The sequence below is a fragment of the Carcharodon carcharias genome, chromosome 7, assembly GCF_017639515.1.
Source record: "Carcharodon carcharias isolate sCarCar2 chromosome 7, sCarCar2.pri, whole genome shotgun sequence".
Lineage (NCBI taxonomy): Eukaryota > Metazoa > Chordata > Chondrichthyes > Lamniformes > Lamnidae > Carcharodon > Carcharodon carcharias.
The window spans coordinates 120,887,736-120,907,437 of NC_054473.1; the positions used below are offsets into that span (position 1 = coordinate 120,887,736).

General features: G+C 41.7%; 1 protein-coding gene across 1 annotated transcript in view; it reads right to left on the reverse strand.

Moving 5' to 3' along the window:
• Positions 1-4,616: 4,616 nt before the first annotated feature.
• Positions 4,617-19,702, reverse strand: part of gnao1a (guanine nucleotide binding protein (G protein), alpha activating activity polypeptide O, a) — a 436,666-nt gene continuing 421,580 nt past the window's right edge. Inside the window, exons 7-8 of the mRNA XM_041191937.1 lie at positions 14,271-14,424; positions 4,617-6,375 (exon numbers count right to left, since the gene is read on the reverse strand). Of these exons, the coding sequence (XP_041047871.1) occupies positions 6,188-6,375; positions 14,271-14,424 (342 nt within the window). The 3' untranslated portion in view covers positions 4,617-6,187. The remainder of the gene's footprint in view (positions 6,376-14,270; positions 14,425-19,702) is intronic.

Consider the following 19,702-nt stretch of genomic DNA (forward strand, 5'->3'; position numbering starts at 1 on the left):
GGACATCCGGCCGCGAATGTAGCCGCAGAAGAGGGACAAACAATCGGGCGGGACTCCCCCCTCGATTGCCCGCTGCCTGGACCTGTTAATGGCCAACTTGACCAGGCCCAGGAGCAGGTTCACAAGGAGAGCCTCCTCCTTCCCGACCCCCTTCCGTACTGGGTGTCCGTAGATCAGGAGCGTGGGGCTGAAGTGCAAACAAAACATTAATAAAAGATTTTTTAAATAACTAAAAAGGGAGTGCAGCCTACCACACCCTACATAAGCATGGTCCACGGACTCCACAAGACCACAAAAAGGACAGGTGTCCTGCGAGTCCGTGAATCTATGCATTCTACGATTATAAGGGACTGATACGTGCAACACCCTCCAACCCAGGTCCCTGATAGAAAGGGGGAGAACACCTCCGTAGAGGGCGTCCCATTGGGGGCCTCCGCTGCCGGACGGCAACAAGGCACGCCAGGGCGTGTCCGGGGGGCGGACAAGGGCGAGAAAATGGAAAGTGTGCAGCAGCAGTCCGTACAAAAAGCTCCTCCGCGCCGTGCCAAATGGCACAGAGGGCATGTCCCCGAGGCAGCTCATATTGCGGGGCACCAGCACCCGAGGGAGAGTTCGGGGCTTGGGACCAATGTGGAATTCCGTCCGAACAGGGGAACGTTCAGCAGGAAGACCACCGCGCACATGGGCCACCTCGAGACCTAAAATTACCTGGGGTCCAAGCACGACCATCTTTAGGTCTTGGATGGCATCGGCTGCGATCTGGACACTCACAGACGGGTGACGCGCCAACTCCTGTGGGATCATCCAGCCCAATCCTCCGCCACCCAGCACGTCCCCGATCCTGGTCACCCCTGCAGCCACAGCCCTCCTCTCTGCCAACCATTGAAAAGGACGGAGGGGCGGATTCCTGAGCAGCGGCTCTCTGACGATAGCTACTCCTGACGGGGGAGAGCTGCGTCGCAAGGCGACCATGTTCCAGACTTTGATCAGGTCCTGGCAAAAGATGGGCAATGCCTGTAAGGAACCACCGAGGCCCCTCTGCTCTATAAACAGGTGCTGCATGTCATAATTCAGGCTGTGCACCTGACGGAAGAAATACGTCATCAGGGCACACCATCTCGCAGGAGGCTCAACGTAAAGGTATCGCTGCAGGGTCTGAAGGTGGAAAGTCACCACCTGTGTGCATAGGCACAATAATGCCTGACCGCCCTCCCTAAGCGGGAGACTCAGAACCTCAGCAGCGACCTAGTTCAATCTTTTGTCCCAGAAGAAGTCGACTAACAATTTCTGGATTTTTGTGACAAAGTCCTGGGGAGGGATCAAAGTGAGCAGCCGGTACCACAACATGGCGGCGTCAGCTGGTTTATGACCAGGACTCGACCCCATAGATTCAGGCAGGAAGCTGAACTCACTGGGGGAACATGCAAATTAAGCCTTTTGGCCTCATGCTACTGAGACTGGGAAGGGAAGAGGGTTGGGAGAGAGGGGTGCTGGGTGTGGTGGTTGGTGACTGTCTCACTTCCCTATTCTTGCTTATTAAAACTGGGACCTTTATTCCTCTCTTTGTTGGATCTTGGGGTGGGTTGAAGACCTTTCCTTTAAAGACTAACATTTATATAGTGCCTTTCACAACCTTAGGACATCCCAAAGCATTTTATAGCCGATTAAATACTTACCAAGTGTAGAGTCTGTTGTAATGTGGGAAACATGGCAGCCAATTGGCGCACAGTAAACTCCCACAAACAGCAATATGATAACGACCAGATAATCTGTTTCTGTGATGTTGATTGAGGGAAAAATATTGGCCAGGACACCTGGTAGAACTCCCCTGCTCTTCTTCAAAATAGAAAGAAAGACCTTAATTTAAATAGCACCTTTCATGACCTTAGAATGCCCCAAATTGCTTTACAGCCAATGAAGAATTTTTTGTAGTCACTGTTGGAATGTAGGAAACACAGCAGCTAACTTGTGCACAGCAAACTCCTACAAACAGCAATGTGATAATGATGTTGAATGTGGGATAAATATTGGCCAGGACACCAGGGATAACTTTGAAGTATTGCAAAGGGATCTTTTCCATCCACCCGCGCAGGCAAACGGGACTTCGATTTAACATCTTATAAGAAAGATGGCACCTCTGACAGTGCGATGCTCCCTTAGTACTGCACTGGAGTGTTAGTGTTAATTTTTGTGCTCAAATCCTGGAGTGGAACTTGAACCCATAACCTTCTGACTTAGAACCAGTTTGTATCCCTTGACTCCAGCTTGTCTGAGATTGGTTTGGCCCACAGGGACTTAAAAACTTCAGTGTTTTGAGATCAGGAGGGAAATCTGTGTTGAACACTTTAAGTCAGTTAGGTTTAACTGGCAGATTTATACTGCATGCAATATCAAATTGAAGCAGTGCAAAACTCCCACCCTCCAGGAACCCTCACTGTAGAGGTTACAGAATCAGCTCAACCCTATTTTTTAAAAACTGACTCTTGGATTACTCCCCCAAGAAAGTGGTGGCGAGTCACCTTCATAATTGCCATTTCAGGGGTTGTCAAGAGTGTACCACATTGCTGAGGGTCACATGGGCCAGATGGATTTTAGTTAATGCTCACCACTAATGATTTTTAAAAATATTCATGGGTTTGGGAGTCACAGACAAGGCCCCCATTTATTGCACATCCCTCATTGCCCTTGGAACTGTATTTAACTTTTCTGTAATGGTTTGATGCAGCTGAGTGGCTTGCTGGTTCATTGCAGCTGGCAGTTAGGAATCAACTACATCGCTGTTGGTCTGGATTCACATGTAGGCCACACCAGGTAATGATGGGAGATTTCCTCCCTGAAGGAGAACCAGATTTTTTTTTAATGACAGTCCAGTAGTTTTATGATCATTGTTAATGAAACTAGCAATTTATTTTATAAACTGATTTATTAATTAATTTAAATTCCCAAGCTTCTGTGATGGGATTTGAACTTATATCTCTGGAGCATTAGTCCAGGTCCCTGGATTACTCATCCAGTAATATTACTGCTATGCTAGTTGCTTTTCTTAAATTCTAGACTTATTTAATTAACTGAATTTAAATGCCCTAGCTGCCATGGTGGGATTCAAATTCCTGTCTTCATATCATTACGTCAGGCTGCTGAATAACTATTGAAGTACTATAATCATGACTGTTCTCATGTGACACTATCAGTTCAAATTAATGTGAAGCAGAAATCACTGTACTAATGATAAACCCACAGGATTAAAGGTACTCTTCTCAGAGTATGCATGTGCCTCTACGAACCACAAAACTAATACTGCCCCAAGTTCATGAACCTTTCGTGAACTCCCACTTTGTAAAGTTGCTATGTATCTGCTTCAATGAGGTAATATCTAAAATAAAATTAATTCACTATTAAGTCTTTAGGCTAGAAATGACCAAACATGTTGTCAACTCAAAATAATTATGAGCTTGCCGATATTATTAATGAAAGGTGGAAACATCTACTTAACCATTGTTAGAATAAGTGATGCAACATTTGGATGCACCATTGACTTTGGACCCAGAAACTGGCATCTTACATGCAAAAATTACTGGATTCCAAACTGGACATTTTTGAGGATATGATCCATGTAAATGATCCCTTCCATTGGGTGTTTAAATGAAGATGTGGGCTAACATAAGGATGAAACCTAACATGATGTTAAAAGGGATAAAATTAGAGAGGGTGACCAGTCAACAAAATCTTTGAGAGTCGTCAAATAACTGAGAGAATTTTTCCTCCCAGAAGGTTGTACGACTTTGGAATTCTTTGCCTCAGAAGGTGGTGGAGGCAGGGTCATTGAATATTTTTAAGGCAGAGGTAGATTGATTCCCTTGCCTAACAAGAATCTAAAATTATCGGGGTTAGATGGGAATGTGGATCGAAGCACAAGATCAGCCATGGTTTTATTGAATAGCAGAGCAGGCTCGAGGGGCCAAATGGTCTACTCCTGTTCCTTTTTCTTATGTTCTTATGTTCTAACTAAGAGGCCTGTCTTTAGTCTTCCAATCCATCAGTCAGGATAGATCTCGAAACACAAAGACTCATCCTATCTATATTCTTATCTGAAATCTCTCAGAGGAGATGCCACTTGAAGCCTTTTACTGGTGCAAGGAGTTTAATGTGAAGTTGAAGACATAACTTCTCTGCACTGCTTTGTGTCATTGTCACTACCAACTGTTCCACTAGAGATGGGCACTGGCTTCAGGAGGTCAGGCAGCTCTCATGTGTTATGACGGGGTTGGAAACAGAAAATGACTTTTCAAACACTGCAAATAAATGAAAACACAAAAAGAAGGAACAATTGTAATCTGAAAACCAGAGGTTTGGAGACTGGTGTTACTGACAAATTTCCTCTTTATTGAAGAGCTACACATGAATATTCCATCATCTGTAAAAGAGACTGGCCACGTTGAACAGACACCAGCAAGAAACGAATCAATAAATAAAGTAGAAAGGCCTCCGCCATGGCGGCCACCATTTTCCTATAAGCTGGTTTGCTGTCAGCGTTTAAAGGTCACGCGTTATTCAGAATGAGACAGTGGGGTGCAACCTTGCTTTCAATCAAACTAGGAAATGACAAACAATATTGGTCATGAAAACTGTGGCTTTAATGTAAACACTACATTCGAGGTGTTTGCGTCACTAACATCCCACAGGAGAAAACACCATTCACTAAAAAGAAGAAATAGCAGCACAGACGTTCACCGAGAAAGAAAGGAAGCCTAACTTATATATTACACAGTATCATAGCAAATATTGTAAAACGGGGACATCTTTACTGCACCTACTTGGCCAGTGAGAGCTGTGCTTTTCTATACAAACCTGAAGGGTGAACAAGTTTAATTTTTTAAAATCCCAATACAATTAGAACTAAGAGAAGTCTAAACAGAGTTTCATCGTTACTGTACAGTTGCACTGTCTTGGGGGACAGTCAGGCGCCATAGTGTGGGTTGAAAGACTCCAGGCCTAGTAAAGATGTTGCAAATGCAGGACGTCAGGCTAAAGAGTAACCAAAGCAGTGCTGAACCAGTATAATCCAAACATTAACTTGGCTTAACTAATCCAAGTGTTGTACACAACCTCTCAGCAAAATTTCTTTAATTTTAAAAAAGGGAAAAATAACCTTTTGAAGCTACAAAGCACAAGAAATGGATTTTTTTAATAATTTATTATTTTAGCTTCTACTTTTAAAGACTTGGCTAAAACCAGATCTACAGCATTCTACTGAAACACACAACCACCATTCAGTTTTCAGAAAGTTGAATTGACCGTGTAGGAAGGCTGTGTCTCACAAAGGCCAAAGATCATGCTATCTGTACATAAGGGCACCAGGATAGTCCATTATACAGTCTGCAGAATGAGAGGCTGAGGGAACCTTCCCATCACACAAAACACACAAGAGATTCTTCATGCACACTCTGAGGGGAGGGAGGAAGAGAAATATTTATCAGGTCACCAACTTATCTAAACCATTTTCACAAGCTCATCAAAGGGAGAGGTGGGGTGGGTGGGGAAGGGTAGTGGAAGTGGGGGAATGGATGGCAGGGCAGGTTGGCACTGGTAAGGACAGTCAAAGAAAAATAAAACAAAACAAAAACTTCTCTGGCAAAAAATAGACCTTCAAGCTTTTAGTAAACGGAAGCCCCTCTCCTCCCTCGGTCAGAGTGGAAAGCTCCAAGGCTGTTGCTGTGCTTAACTCAGGGCCGTTCCATTCCACCATATGAAGAGGGAGGCTCAATGCAGCTGATATGGTGCTGTCCTGTGCGTCCTCAGGTTTCCTAACATATTAGTCAAAGAGCTGCCACGGAACTAAACACTGGAAACTCAGCCTTGTGCTTGGAAGGTGAAGTGTCACACTGATTCCAGAGTACGGGCCATGTGTTAAAAACAGGCAGACATGGTACCAAGAAAAGGGCTTGTCTGTTCAGGGATGGGTGTGGGGTTGTGTTTTTTTAAAAGATTTTTGTAAAATTTGTCATTAAAGCAGAAAATCCAGTGAAATACTGTGTTAACAGTGTACAAGTTTGTGATAAGGCTGCAGGTTTCAGGAGTCTAGTTCTGTTGGCAGCTTATGATAACTAAAAAGAATTATATACGTTATGCCTTTATTTACCAACTTGCATTCAATAATCATCACCAAATTTGCCTCTAGACCGTAGAGTCAGTATAAGCCGCAGCCTCGGAGGTTGTTGGCAATGATGATGTCAGTGACGGCATCGAAGACCACCTGGATGTTGCCAGTATCCGTAGCGCAGGTCAAGTGGCAGTAGATCTCCTTATTGGGAGAGCGATTCTTGCTCTCAAATTGTGCTTGAACGTAGGCTGCACCATCCTCGTAAGTATTGGGGCCTAAAGGCAAGGGCAGAGTGGAACAAAAACAGCCTTAAGTGCAAGGAATGGCACAACACACACATTTTGATTTTACAAACAACCTTGTTAGGCAAGCCATCAATGGAGAATTCTGTTCTCTTTCCTATCTCCTTTGTTGGCATAGTGAAGGAGTTGAATCACAAATGGACACAGTATTTAACGGTGTGCTCTGATCAGAGTGCTAACCAATTTAAGCATGTCTTCCTCTGATTTGCACTCTAGTGTTTTGACTCAGTGTTCTATTGCTTTGTCAATTGCGGCTCTGCAATGGTTGGAGTCTCAAGTGTGAAGTCATTGGATCTCTTTCAGCATCCTTAACTATTTTATGGAGCATTTGTGGCAATCATTTTGCTCTCCTGTGTGCAGGATTTTATAATTCTCAGTATAAAACTTAAATCTCTCACTCTAATTGAGGCCTGATAGCAGAATCCATCTTCCAAAGAGGTGTTGCTATGGAGACATTAAAACAGATCCTGAGACCAATCGTTTTTACACCCAACACTTCAAAATGGTGAACAGTTGACTATGATACAGCCATGTAAATCCATGAACCTCACTCGGTAATTAATATCAATGTCAGCTTCAATGTAAATCTACAATCATATTTCAATACCTGAAATACTTCTTCAGTGCTATTAACCATGGTGAAGCAGTAAATTACAAGGTTACATGGCAGCCTTAAGGGTGGTTTGATCAACCCCACAGCTCTGATGTAATTTTTGGAATTGTTGACACAGATGTGTAAAAATGTAAATTAATCTGGGAGATGGATTGGGAGAAGTTAATGAATGTTACAGAATCTGGATGGGGACTTTGAAATGCGGAATGAGTTGCCCAGCACTGTCAAGAGTTTTGCACAATGTTTAACAAAAGAACAGGACTCGTGGACCATCTGACGAAGTGTAAGTAAGTAGGATGGGAAAAGTTTGTTCAATTATTTCACTCAAATGGAAACTTCTGGAATGTGCCTTTGCAAAGAAGACCTGGAGAGAGATGTAGTGGTTTTATCAAGATTCATCCCAAGCAGCTCCATGCTCTATGAGCTGTTCCCAGGGACACAAACCAAGATAAACATCAACTGCGAGTGGAGGACCATCAACTCATTGAAAGACACTCTTTGGTTTGCTCGAAACTTACAACGAAAAGAGTTGTAGACTGGCACATTCCAAGGTGCAGGACTACATGCTAAGGGGCACCAAAGCTTGAGGCAGCTGCCGCAGAGGAGCAATGGGGAAAGGCCACTGTCTCACTCCTTTCATCCATAGTACACCAAGGGGCTGGAAACTGTGTAGAATGCCTTGGGCTATATGCTTGATGTGTAATGTATATTGTGAATATCAAGAGTATTGAAATTGTATTGAGGCATCTGAGAGTGGAACATGCTGTATGGAGAAAAGTTGAATTCTACTGCACTTTTAATTTTCAATTTGAAATGTTTTGATGAATGTTTTGGAATGTGCTTTTACAAATAAATAAGGTATGTTTTTGGAAAAAGAAAATTCACTTGATAAATGGAAACAGTGAGGCGGGGCTGTACATAGTGTAAGTAGCAACCATGGTAACTGTAAGGAGCGTTTGACTGTCTTAACATTTCAGCAATTAGAAGAAGCTGGTTTTTGGTGTCAGACTCCCAGTTATATTTCTGTGATTGATGGACTCATGCTATTGTAAAATCACACTGTAACATTTGTAAATATGCAATTTAATTAACTGGTGCAATCAACCCTGCCCAAACCCATGATAGGCATCTTCATACTGCAGAGATAAAAACAAAAAACTGCGGATGCTGGAAATCCAAAACAAAAACAGAATTACCTGGAAAAACTCAGCAGGTCTGGCAGCATCGGCAGAGAAGAAAAGACTTGACGTTTCGAGTCCTCATGACCCTTCGACATACTGCATTTTACTTGTCATTTTAACTTCATACTGCATTTTACTTGTCATGTTCCAGATTAAATATCTGATGCTGCTCACAGTGGCAATAATGTGGCACTGAACATGTGAGCACCATAGCCTAAATGGAGCTTTGACCTTCAACTTGGCTTTCCACATTTTTGGAATCAGTGATCAGTAAGAAGCAAGCCTTGTTCCTATGCTGTTTCTTTATTCAAACAGTACTTGCCTCATGACAGGTCTGAATCGTAGCTTCAACAGACAGCATTCTAGTTATCTACTTACATGCCATTGGGGATGGGGATTTGGGTTCTTGGGGAACAGCAGTGTGGTACACTGGAACCAACATATACCAGTCAAGATGCTAGGTTTGTAGCCACAATCACTTAGACCACCAGGCTCCAAATTACAGCTGTGTTGCTTTGGAGAGGATGTCGAGAGGAATGGAAGCTTCCTCCAGCCAAAACTTTATCGATTCCATAACATTTTCCTGAATCTCCACCTCTGAGTCTAATAACCTTTCATGGTGGACACCATCTTTTGGAAGTCCAGGAGGGCTTTCAACAGTCCACTCGGAATGTCACTGATGAAGATGGCAACCAGACCGGCCACCATCAAATAGATTCCACAATACAGAAAGCAGATGAGTACAAACACACCCAAACACCTATTCCCCACTCCCCCAACTCCCTGCCCATCACTGAGGATACATTAGCTCAGCTTTTTTGTTTGTACCATTGACTATACAGGCAATCCCAACATTGTGGCAACGTTTTCACTGGACAGCACTCTCACCTCTGAATCAGTTGGTCATGGGCTCAAGTCATACTACTGACATTTTGGTGCAGTACTGAGGGAGTACTGCACTGTTAGAGGTGTCAGCTTTCAGATGAATTATTAAGCCAAAGCCTCAGCTGCCCCTCCCCCTGGTGTCTAAACCAAGTTACCCCTCAACCAACACCTGAAGAAGCAAATCATTTGGTTATTAACACATTGCTGTTTGTGGAAGCTTACTGTGGACAAATTGGATGCTGTTTCTCCTACATTACAAAGTAACAACACACTTCAGTACTTAATTGGCTGTAAAGTTCTATGGGATGACCTATCGTCATCAAAGGAACTACATTGATTGGATGATTAACCTAAAGACAAATGGTGGAACTATTTGTTTGAAATTGGTTGTGGGAGATCAATGTCATATGCCATAATCAGTTTCTAAGGAATTAAGCACTAATTTGAACAATGCTGATGCAAGATTAGAGATACACTCTGATCAAAACAAAAGGGAAAATGTAATGTGGTGTATGAATTTAAAAACAAATACCAATGCATAATTTCAAAGGTTACAACAGCAGGTAGAAAATTCAGTAGTAATCTTCAGCAAACCAAGCTGAGTTCAGCAGCTGCAGCCTATCGATATTGAAGTCAATGGGAGAGATGTCAAATGGGCTGCCAATTCACTATTACATGTTTAACACTCGAAAGAGTTAAAAGACTCGAAAGAGTTACATGTTTAACACTGCTACACGAATTCAAGGTGTAAGCCAGGGTTTCCCAAACCGTGGGTTGCGACCCCCAGTGTGGTTGCAGGGCGAAATTTGGGGTTATGGCAGCTGTGGAGAGGAGTCTCCATCCTAGGACCAGCTCCGAGGTCTCATGATGCGCTTTTTCCCATCTCGCAGCCTCAATGGGAATCTCAATTGGAGGAACGGTAAGTGGGGGAGGGGTGTGATGAGAGAGTGGGCCAGAAGTAACATCTGCACACCTAGAACTTGCGAAATTCTCATTGGCATATGCTATCTGAAGCTTTGACAAGCACAATTTGGAATAAATAAAGCTGACAAGTAGCAGTAAGTGCCCCTTAACAATTGCTAACGGCCAAGAAAAATAATTAAAATGGCTTTTGTTCATAGGATCATAGTTTCAAATCGTACGGGGAGGATTGCAATCATTCTGACATAAAATAATTCTCAACATCAGGGATAACAAAATCCATTACTTCAAGAGTTGTACACCAATATTTGCAAAGAAACTGTATGGGGCACAACAAATATCTGAAATAATTTGTGAATCACGACACCCGCTTGCTGCTTTCGTTCTCGACCCTCCTGCTCGCTGCTTCCCTGCCTGACCTTCCCGCTCATCGCTTTCCTGTGTGACTCTTCCCCCTAGTTGCTTCCTCGCTCAATCCCCCGCTGTGAACGAGGGCTCAGGAGAGGGTTGGCGAGAGGGAGGAAGTGAGCAAGAGTAGCTGCAAGCAGGAGGGTCAGCAGGGAAGTAAAGAATGGGAGACAAAAACAGAATTACCTGGAAAAACTCAGCAGGTCTGGCAGCATCGGCGGAGAAGAAGAGTTGACGTTTCGAGTCCTCATGACCCTTCGACAGAACTCGAAACGTCAACTCTTTTCTTCTCCGCCGATGCTGCCAGACCTGCTGAGTTTTTCCAGGTAATTCTGTTTTTGTTTTGGATTTCCAGCATCCGCAGTTTTTTTGTTTTTAAGAATGGGAGAGTTGAGCAGGGAAGCAGAGATAGTCGGTCATGGAAGCAACGAGCAGATGGGTCTAGCAGGAAAGTGAAAAGCGGGATGGTCAGGCAGGAAGTGGTGACGGAGAGAGAGAGTCGGCCTGCAGGAGAGGCAGCAAGTGGGTGGTGAGTAGAAAGCTTAGCAACTTTTACATGTTTAAATGTAAAAGTTATTTCATATAGGAATTTAACAATGTAAACTTACTGGGCGTTTTAATTTTGTTTTCTGATGAGGAAACCTAACTATAGCTTTTACACAGAGATAAAAACAAAAATATAAAAACAAAAAAACTGCGGATGCTGGAAATCCAAAACAAAAACATTATTACCTGGAAAAACTCAGCAGGTCTGGCAGCATCGGCGAAGAAGGAAAGAGTTGACGTTTCGAGTCCTCATGACAGAACTGTCGAAGGGTCATGAGGACTCGAAACGTCAACTCTTTCCTTCTCCGCCGATGCTGCCAGACCTGCTGAGTTTTTCCAGGTAATTCTGTTTTTGTTATAGCTTTTACATGTGTTTTATGCTGTTTTGTCTTATTTTGACACTTTGATACAGTAGTGAACATTATTACGCTCTTGTTTTTAAACTTCAATAATGCAGCACTGAAGGCTATTATCCTGCTGTTTTGTTTCATTTTGGCACTTTAACAGTAAAATAATAATGGTTCTGCTGACGTTATTTTGGCGCCACCCCAGCTCCGCTCTGCTCAATGACTCTGGGGTCACAAGTCTGAGGCGTTAAAATAGGGTCATACCAGGAAAAAGTTTGGGAAGCATTGGTTTGATCCCATGTGCATGAGTGCACAATGTAATATTGCAAGCTCATCGCCACTCCAGTGGCATAATTTTGTATTTAATGAAGGTTGAAACATTTTGTCCAGAGCCTCTGGACAGCTACCTCTTCTTTCAGCCGCCAAGCCTGCAGCTCCTATGACTTTTCCACATTGAGTGTTTTAGAAGCCGTTTATTTTTGACAGTTCACTCTAAAAGTGTTCCATATCCTCCCTACATGCTCACTTCCATCATTGTAAAAATCAATGTAAAATATTTAGTTAATATCACCTTCATATCTTCACAATTGTGCTCCCTTCTACACCCGTGGTCCTACACTTTTCAGTTTTTTTTTCAAATCCTCTTTTAGCCTTTTGAATCTTCCTTTTCATGTCCCTTCCTATGTTCCTCACGATTTTCTTTATGTTGTTATGCATCCATTTTAAGTTTCAGAGTTCAAGTTTAAGCTTTTTAAACTGTTGGCCATGGCTCAGTTGGTAGCACTTGTCTCTGAGACAGAATCTCAGCTGACACGCCAGTGCTGTACTGAGGGAATGTTACACTGCCAGTCTTTCAGATGAGATGTTAAGCTGAGGCCCAGTGTGTTCTCAGATGGACTGAAACGATCCCATGCCACTATTCTGAAGTTGAGCAAGGAAGCTCTCCCTGGTGTCCTGGCCAATATTTATCCCTCAATCAACACTGTAAAAACAGATAATCTGGTTATTATCATATTGCTGTTTGTAGGAGCTTGATGTGTGAAAATTGTTTGCCACATTTCCTACATTACAACAGTGACTACATTTCCAAAATACTTCACTGGCTATAAAGCGTTTTGGCATATTGAGGTCAAAAACATTATATAAATGCAAGTCTTTATTTTTTCAGTTAAGTCTTAATTCCTGTTTGTTCATGGAACTCTATACTTTGATGCACCCTCTCTTTATCTTATAAGAATATATTAATCTTGCATTTGTCCCTCTCCTATTTCAACATTTTGCATTCCAACCTGTTACTTAATCAGTTAATTTATGTCAGATCCGTTCTTATCTCACTCTGGACTTACCATCCCTACCTTTGACTCTTCCATAAACCTTTCCTATTCTGACATTGACATTAAGAATATTGTAATCACTATTTCACATTTATTCTCCTGCCCCATCAGCTATTCGTGCCCCTTCATTTGACAGAACTAAATCAAGCAATGCTTCTTTCTTTGTTGGATTAGAAACAATGATCCAGGCAGCACTCTAAAAAGGGTTTACTACTTTAACCACATATATGATCTTTATTCCAGTCAACCTTGGTATAGTTAAAATCACCCAACATTATTGTTCTGTTGTCCTTACACAAATCTCTCTGAAAGTTCTATCTATCTCCACCTCTCTATCAATAGTGCATGACAGGTTATTATTCAGAATTCTACCAATTACCTTTCTATTTCTTACATTTATTCATATAGATTCTGTATGCAACATCCTAGAAAATCCTTTTGTTCTGTGCTGTGATAGAAACATTTGCTGATAAAGCCAACCCCCATTTTCTTCCCCATCTATTCTGTAAACATATATTTAGACAAAATCGGGCTCAGATGTAAGCGCGCACACACAGATATACATGCCTCTTGATATACACAAACCTAGATAAACATTTGTATAGATAGGTACATACATGAAAGTGAGCACAGACAGATATGCACATATCCAGATATATGCACATGTACATATCCTCAGATACAAAGGTGTAGGTACACACTGGTATGTGCATTTATAGATGGTATACATTCACCCATTGGTGTGTGCCTATGAATATACATGTGGACAGAAGCAGATAAACAGAAATCAGAGGCATGGAGATGCACATATGCAAACAAAACTTCACATACATATGTAGACAAAAGCAGTTCCATACATACAGATATAAACTTATATAAAATGCACAGATACATGGGTTAAAATAAGGACAAATATAGTCAAAGTTACAGAAGCAACACATATAGACAAAAAAAGTATGACAATTAAATGACATTTGTTATTTTCAAAAGTGTGTATAAATGCTACTGCAGCTCTCAAGGAGACTCTTGTCATACCTTTTGACTTAAATGCATACTGTACTTTGTTCCTGAACTAATATCAAAAGATTACAGGGGCAGTGCAATCTAAGTTCATAAACCCACCACAGCCCGCTTGAGGTCTTTGAAGTGTTTCAAAGTATGATTTGACAACTTTGACAATATAAAATGGTTGCTAGCCAATTGGCAGCCTGTTCTACACCTCTCCTGACTGTTATTCCTATCAAGTCAATGAGGTGTAAAACAAACTGCTGTTTCACCGTCATCTGTTTTACAGTGCTGCATGGGGTTAATATTTACCCTAAAGACTTTGAAAATATTCTGGAAGCACAAATCTGCAAATATTCCTCTGCCCTCCCAGCATGTACCCCAGCCCCTGCATATTTTCAGCCATCAATGCTCCACTGTTTGCACATACACACACATGCATACATGGTTAACAGGCCAGAGACTTCTGATGACATGTGCCCTTCAATCTTGAAATGAAAAAGGGTTAGTTAAGAGAGTGAATGAGTTGTGTTGGACAAAGCCAAATGCACAAACAAACATGCACACACAGAGGGAATTGCTGCTCAGAGAGACAAGGGAAGGGAAAGTTTAAGTCATAAACTCCTACCTGTGTACTCAGGGAAGCAGATTGTAAGAGCCGACTTCTTGATCTTCTCAGCAAACAAGTCTTTCTTGTTGAGGAAAAGAATAATGGAGGTGTCGATGAAGAACTTATTATTACAGATGGAATCAAACAGCATAAGAGACTCGTGCATGCGGTTCTGTAGCAAGGGAAAGGGAAAGAAGAAAGAGAAAGAAGGAGGATTCGTTAGCACTGGAAAGGGGAAATTGTATGAACGACTTTAGTTAATAAACATGAGCCAAATAGATATTAGATACGAGTAAGCTTTCAAATAAGTTCAGACAGTCCAATGTTCAGATGGACAGACACAAACAGCAGTATACACACTCACTCACTCGCATTCCAACACTTAAACATTCAGTATTTGCTGTTGATCATTCTAGAAACTCACATCAATTAGCCCTTTGCTGATGACCTCCAAAGGTTTTAGAATAGAATGGAATCATAGAATTAATATAGGAGGAGGCTGTTTGGTCTGTTGTCTACATGTTGGCTCTCTGCAAGAGCAAATCAGTTAGTCCCAACCCCCTGCCTTTTCCCCATAGCCCTGCAAAGGTTTTAAATTCAGATAATTATCCAATTCCATTTTGAAAGCTATGATTGAATCTGCTTCCCACACTCAGGTAGTGTGGGAAGCAGATTTCAGATCCTAACCACTCACTGCGTAAAAAAAGTTTCTTTTCCCATGTCGTCTTTGGTTCTTTTGCCATTCACCTTAAATCGGGTCCTCTGGTTTTTGACTCTTCTGCCAATGGGAAGTTTTTCCCTATCTACTCTGTTTAGATTGTTCATGATTTTGAATACTTTTATTAAATTTCCCCTCAACCTTCTCTGATGAGACAGTCCCAGCTTCTTCAATCTATCCAAGTAAGTGAAGTATCTCATTCTTGGAACCATTCTCATAATCTTTTCTTGAAATTTAAATTTGGTCACACATATCATGCCAAGTCTACTTACAACCCATGCTTGCAGATTGTTAAAGGTGCCATTACAATTTACAAAAGAAATCTTTCCAGGTTAAAATATCACAGGACCCAATTGGGTGCAGGGAAGGTGGAATGGAGAATGAGATCCACAACAGCCATTACTAAGCTTGTCGCATATAATACCAAATAATGCATGGATAATGAGATAATTGCAATTTTGGATGGCCTTGCATTGACCACGTGGGGCTTCTGTCCCATAAGGTTTTACTCAATGATTCAGCCCTTTAACTGTCCTTTGTTCAGCTGCAAAACACCCTACCACATTCCCTGGCATATGGTGCAGTTCCCAACAGATCAGTCAAGAGTTCAGTTATCATCCATGTAATTTTACCTGGGCAGACTTCAGCCTTTCCTGACAAATGACAATTAGTTCAATAATAACACTTCCCTCTTTTTGAACACCACAATACTGAAAACTGTTAGCTCAAATTCTTTCACCTATGCCTCTAACATGCTCATGAAGCCCTGCATTGACCGTGCTCAGAATCAGGCACTATGGCTACACAAGGCTGCAAGAAGGAAAGCAAGAAATTTTGTAGTCTAGCAGTCAGATATATGGATGGGATTTGTATGAGATCATACACTCAGTCATTGACAAGCGCTCTCTCCATCTACTTTTCAGTGACAGTTCCAAAGAGCATCTAGGAGCTGACCTTGCAATAACAAAAGCAAATGTGTTCAAATTTTCTAGAATGTCAATACACCGACAAGTGTAAATGCAACAACTGCATGAAAATACAAAGTAATGCAACAGGTGAAAAAAATTTTACTGACTGCATACAGCCCAATCACTGGAACTTTTCAGTTCATCCATTCAGGGAGGTCTTGTCACTAATTCATTAAGCCGCATCACAAGCTGTATAAAATTAGGCAGTGATACTTTGTTGTATGCACATATAGACACCACAAGAACATCATATGGATGTATTCCTCAACTATGAGATATCAGACACATGAAAACTGATTTCTCCACCACCAGGCACATTCTCTTAAATATATCAGAGTGGGTATACAGTTTGACCCAGTTTACAGTGTACATATACAGGGATCCTATGTAACCTTCTGAGCAGCTACAAGCAAACAGCACTGCACAAGGCCATCCTAACTGGAGTACTCAAACTTCCATGGCACCAAGACTGCCATGGGCTTTCTATATCAAACTGCTCAAGATGTGATACAATAAGTCATCACCATAACTTTCTTGCAAAGTCTGGCCCACTCCACAGTTCATACACTGGCAGAGACTTGAGAATAGAACTGTTTTTGGAACCTATCACTAGAGAGTGAATTGGCACATGAACAAGAAGGTATCTGCATAGTGCATACTCAAGGTCGATAAGTTAATCTGAAAGGGGTGCATTTCAATGTGTTGATGCAGATGAAATGTACAGATTTTTTTCCTGAGTGAATGAGCTCTGATAATTCAAAACAAAAACAGAATTATCTGGAAAAACTCAGCAGGTCAGGCAGCATCGGCGGAGAAGAAAAGAGTTGATGTTTCGAGTCCTCATGACCCTTCAACAGAACTGAGTGAGCTCTGATAATTGTTCTGCATAATGCCAGCACTGATATTTTAAAATGAACTGGGGACATACTTGGAGTTGAAACTAGCACAGATTCTGTTGTCTTGTGCTACTGTAAGCTGGCCTGAAATCCAGGTTGAATCCAGATGCTAATCCTACTTTTTTCAGTGTTTTCATTTTTGATTTACCAGAGCATTAGTGTCAGGACAGAAGGCAGACCTAATCTGATCGCAGAATCTACTAACAAGGCTGGCAAACATAGCAAGATAATGAGAAGCCTTTGGATTGAGAAGTTGACATAATAGGGGAAGTTGAATGCCTTTGTGTTAACACTGCAGGCCGTGATGTACATTTACAATGTTGAGACTGTTTGATATAGAAGGCTCAACATATCACATGGAGAGGAAAGTGGACAGTGCTTGCCAGACAAGAGCCGATGCATGACATTTACTGTCACTGTCAATAGTTTTCAGGATGCATTTTGATTCACTAAGCAGAACACTTTACCCTGACACCCCACCCCGCCTAAAAAAAATTGAGCTGGTGGGGACCAGGGTAGAGTGGGGAACTCTCAGATTTTTGGCCAACTACAATCATATCTTCCCTGCCTATCAGTCACAGAATGTCATGCTCAAAGGTTTGTAGTACAGATTGGTTCATTTTATTAGAATCATAAATGTATTGAAACTCAGGTCCTGTGGGAAAAGGTAGGTAAAATTAAATGTTAAGCTTGTGGAGTGGGAATCAATGGAACCTGCATCAATCACTGTACATCCAAGTTGCATGTGGGTAGATGATTTTGCTATTGGAAACTACAGAGAGAACAAAAATTATCCCAGTTTGGGGCAGGAATGATGGCTAGACATTAGTTGGAACTGGCACACCAAATAAAACAACATGAAAATACATTCTGAAAATATCTGGGGACCAAGATTTATTCCACTTTTTTTCCTGCCTTGACTCCTTAAAACTGAAAATTGGAGAAAGAAGTCTGAATGGAGTCCTCAACTCCAGGATTGTAGATCTAAGAATGTACTCAGTATCATTAGGTCAGGTACAAATAAGAGGCAAACGCATACTAGGAAAGAGCTGGCACTTTATTGACAACTTACGAATAAATACATTAAGAACAGAAATAAATAATGACAATCTACCATATAAACAGACGGATACTCACTGTTAAAATATGACTTAAGTACAACCTCATTCATGTGTAATAAAGCACTAGGTTAGCTTAAGCAGTCACTCAAACTTACATTTAAGTTCCTAATCCTACACAGAAGTGACTAAGAGACAGCCACTGAATGCGGGCACATACTGTAAGAGTACAAACTTTCTCATGATTAGGTATTGGACACAAATTTACTCGTGTTTCACACAGTTCGCTTACCTGAAGCACTCCACTCCTATTCGTGTTATGGCACTGCGTAGACATCACTCAGTTTGTGATTAATACTTTGGAAAGGAATACCAGCATAGTACAGAGCTAGTGGGCTGATTTTCAGCGGTAAGAGAGCATAATTGGTCTTCAAAACCTTTACAGCTATTGGCAGACCTGCGTGAGTGGTTCAAAGCTAGCAGGTGGCTTTGAAGACTTACACTAATACTGACAGTGGAACTGCAACATGCAGCCAGCAACAACCATCGGAACAATGGAATCTCTACATAATGTCGCCACAGGGAGTAATGGCGAGGAAGTAAACAACCAAACACCACTGAACTAACTCATCATTCAAGATAGTAAGGGTGCTAGGAAACCACAAATTCTTTCATCCCATCTACAGAAAAAGAGGACAGGTGTCTATCCCATACCAGATTGTTAAAACATGTTTCTCTGCAGAGAAGTCAGTTGGGATAGCCTACTGTATTGATATTTGCTTTGGTACACACCCCAGTACAGGCCCCACCCTCTTGCACCAAAGCCTATCATTACCCCAGGATATAGAATGGAAGTCAACTTCTAGAACAAGAATGCCTTACTGCCAAATTCCATTTATAGTCAAATGCAGCTGCTCCTATGTGACCCAATACTAATCACTCCTAAACTACCAATATCGGTTCGGTTTCCAGTAAATGAACTGTGCCCAAGATTCCTGGGCTACAATGGCTGATACTTATACCACGAACCAGCCCTGTCATTGATTTGGTACCCGAGCATGTATAATACTCAGCAACCCTGTATGGCTAGATTTGCTCTAATATCTGCACCGTTCTATCCCAATTCATATACATTTTACTATCACTTGTCATTGCCATGTACACTTTCCTTAAGTCGAGCAATTTGGAGTAATCAAATGCTGTCACAATCAGGCTGCTATCTGGGATTCTCCTGTGTACCAAGTTTCCCTGCCTAGGCCTGCCCTAGTTAGGTTGACAGATCTATTTATTAGTCACTGAAGATTCTTGAAGTCACTAATAAGAGGTGAAACTCTCGGGAGCCAAGCCTGGTTGTTTGTTCTAACACTACTCTTAATTATGTGTTATCACTTATTGCAGTGATTAGTTCAATACCACATATATTGTCAGAGGGAGTGAACTACTGGATCTCCAGGATTGTAGAGAGATCAGGCAATATAGTATTCAAGTCTGTCCTTCATTGAAATAAAACCAGACTAAGAAACACTGTCTCAATGTTGCCTTCCTCCAGCTACTAGGGCAGGTACAATATGGTGTATCCCTGCTCCTGGTGGGTAAATAAACACCCAGCTGGCATTATAGAGCAGGCAAAGGAAACATCTGCAAATCTCAAATGGAAGAGCTACTTAAAACATTGAATATAAAACACCACTTGTTGTCTGTTCCATACTGAGAGCTCTGTCCAAAACTTTGGGGTGGGGCTCTGTTAATTCTCACAGGGACAGGATCGTGTCCCAGTGTTCTCAGGAACATTGAAGAAAGTAATTTCTGA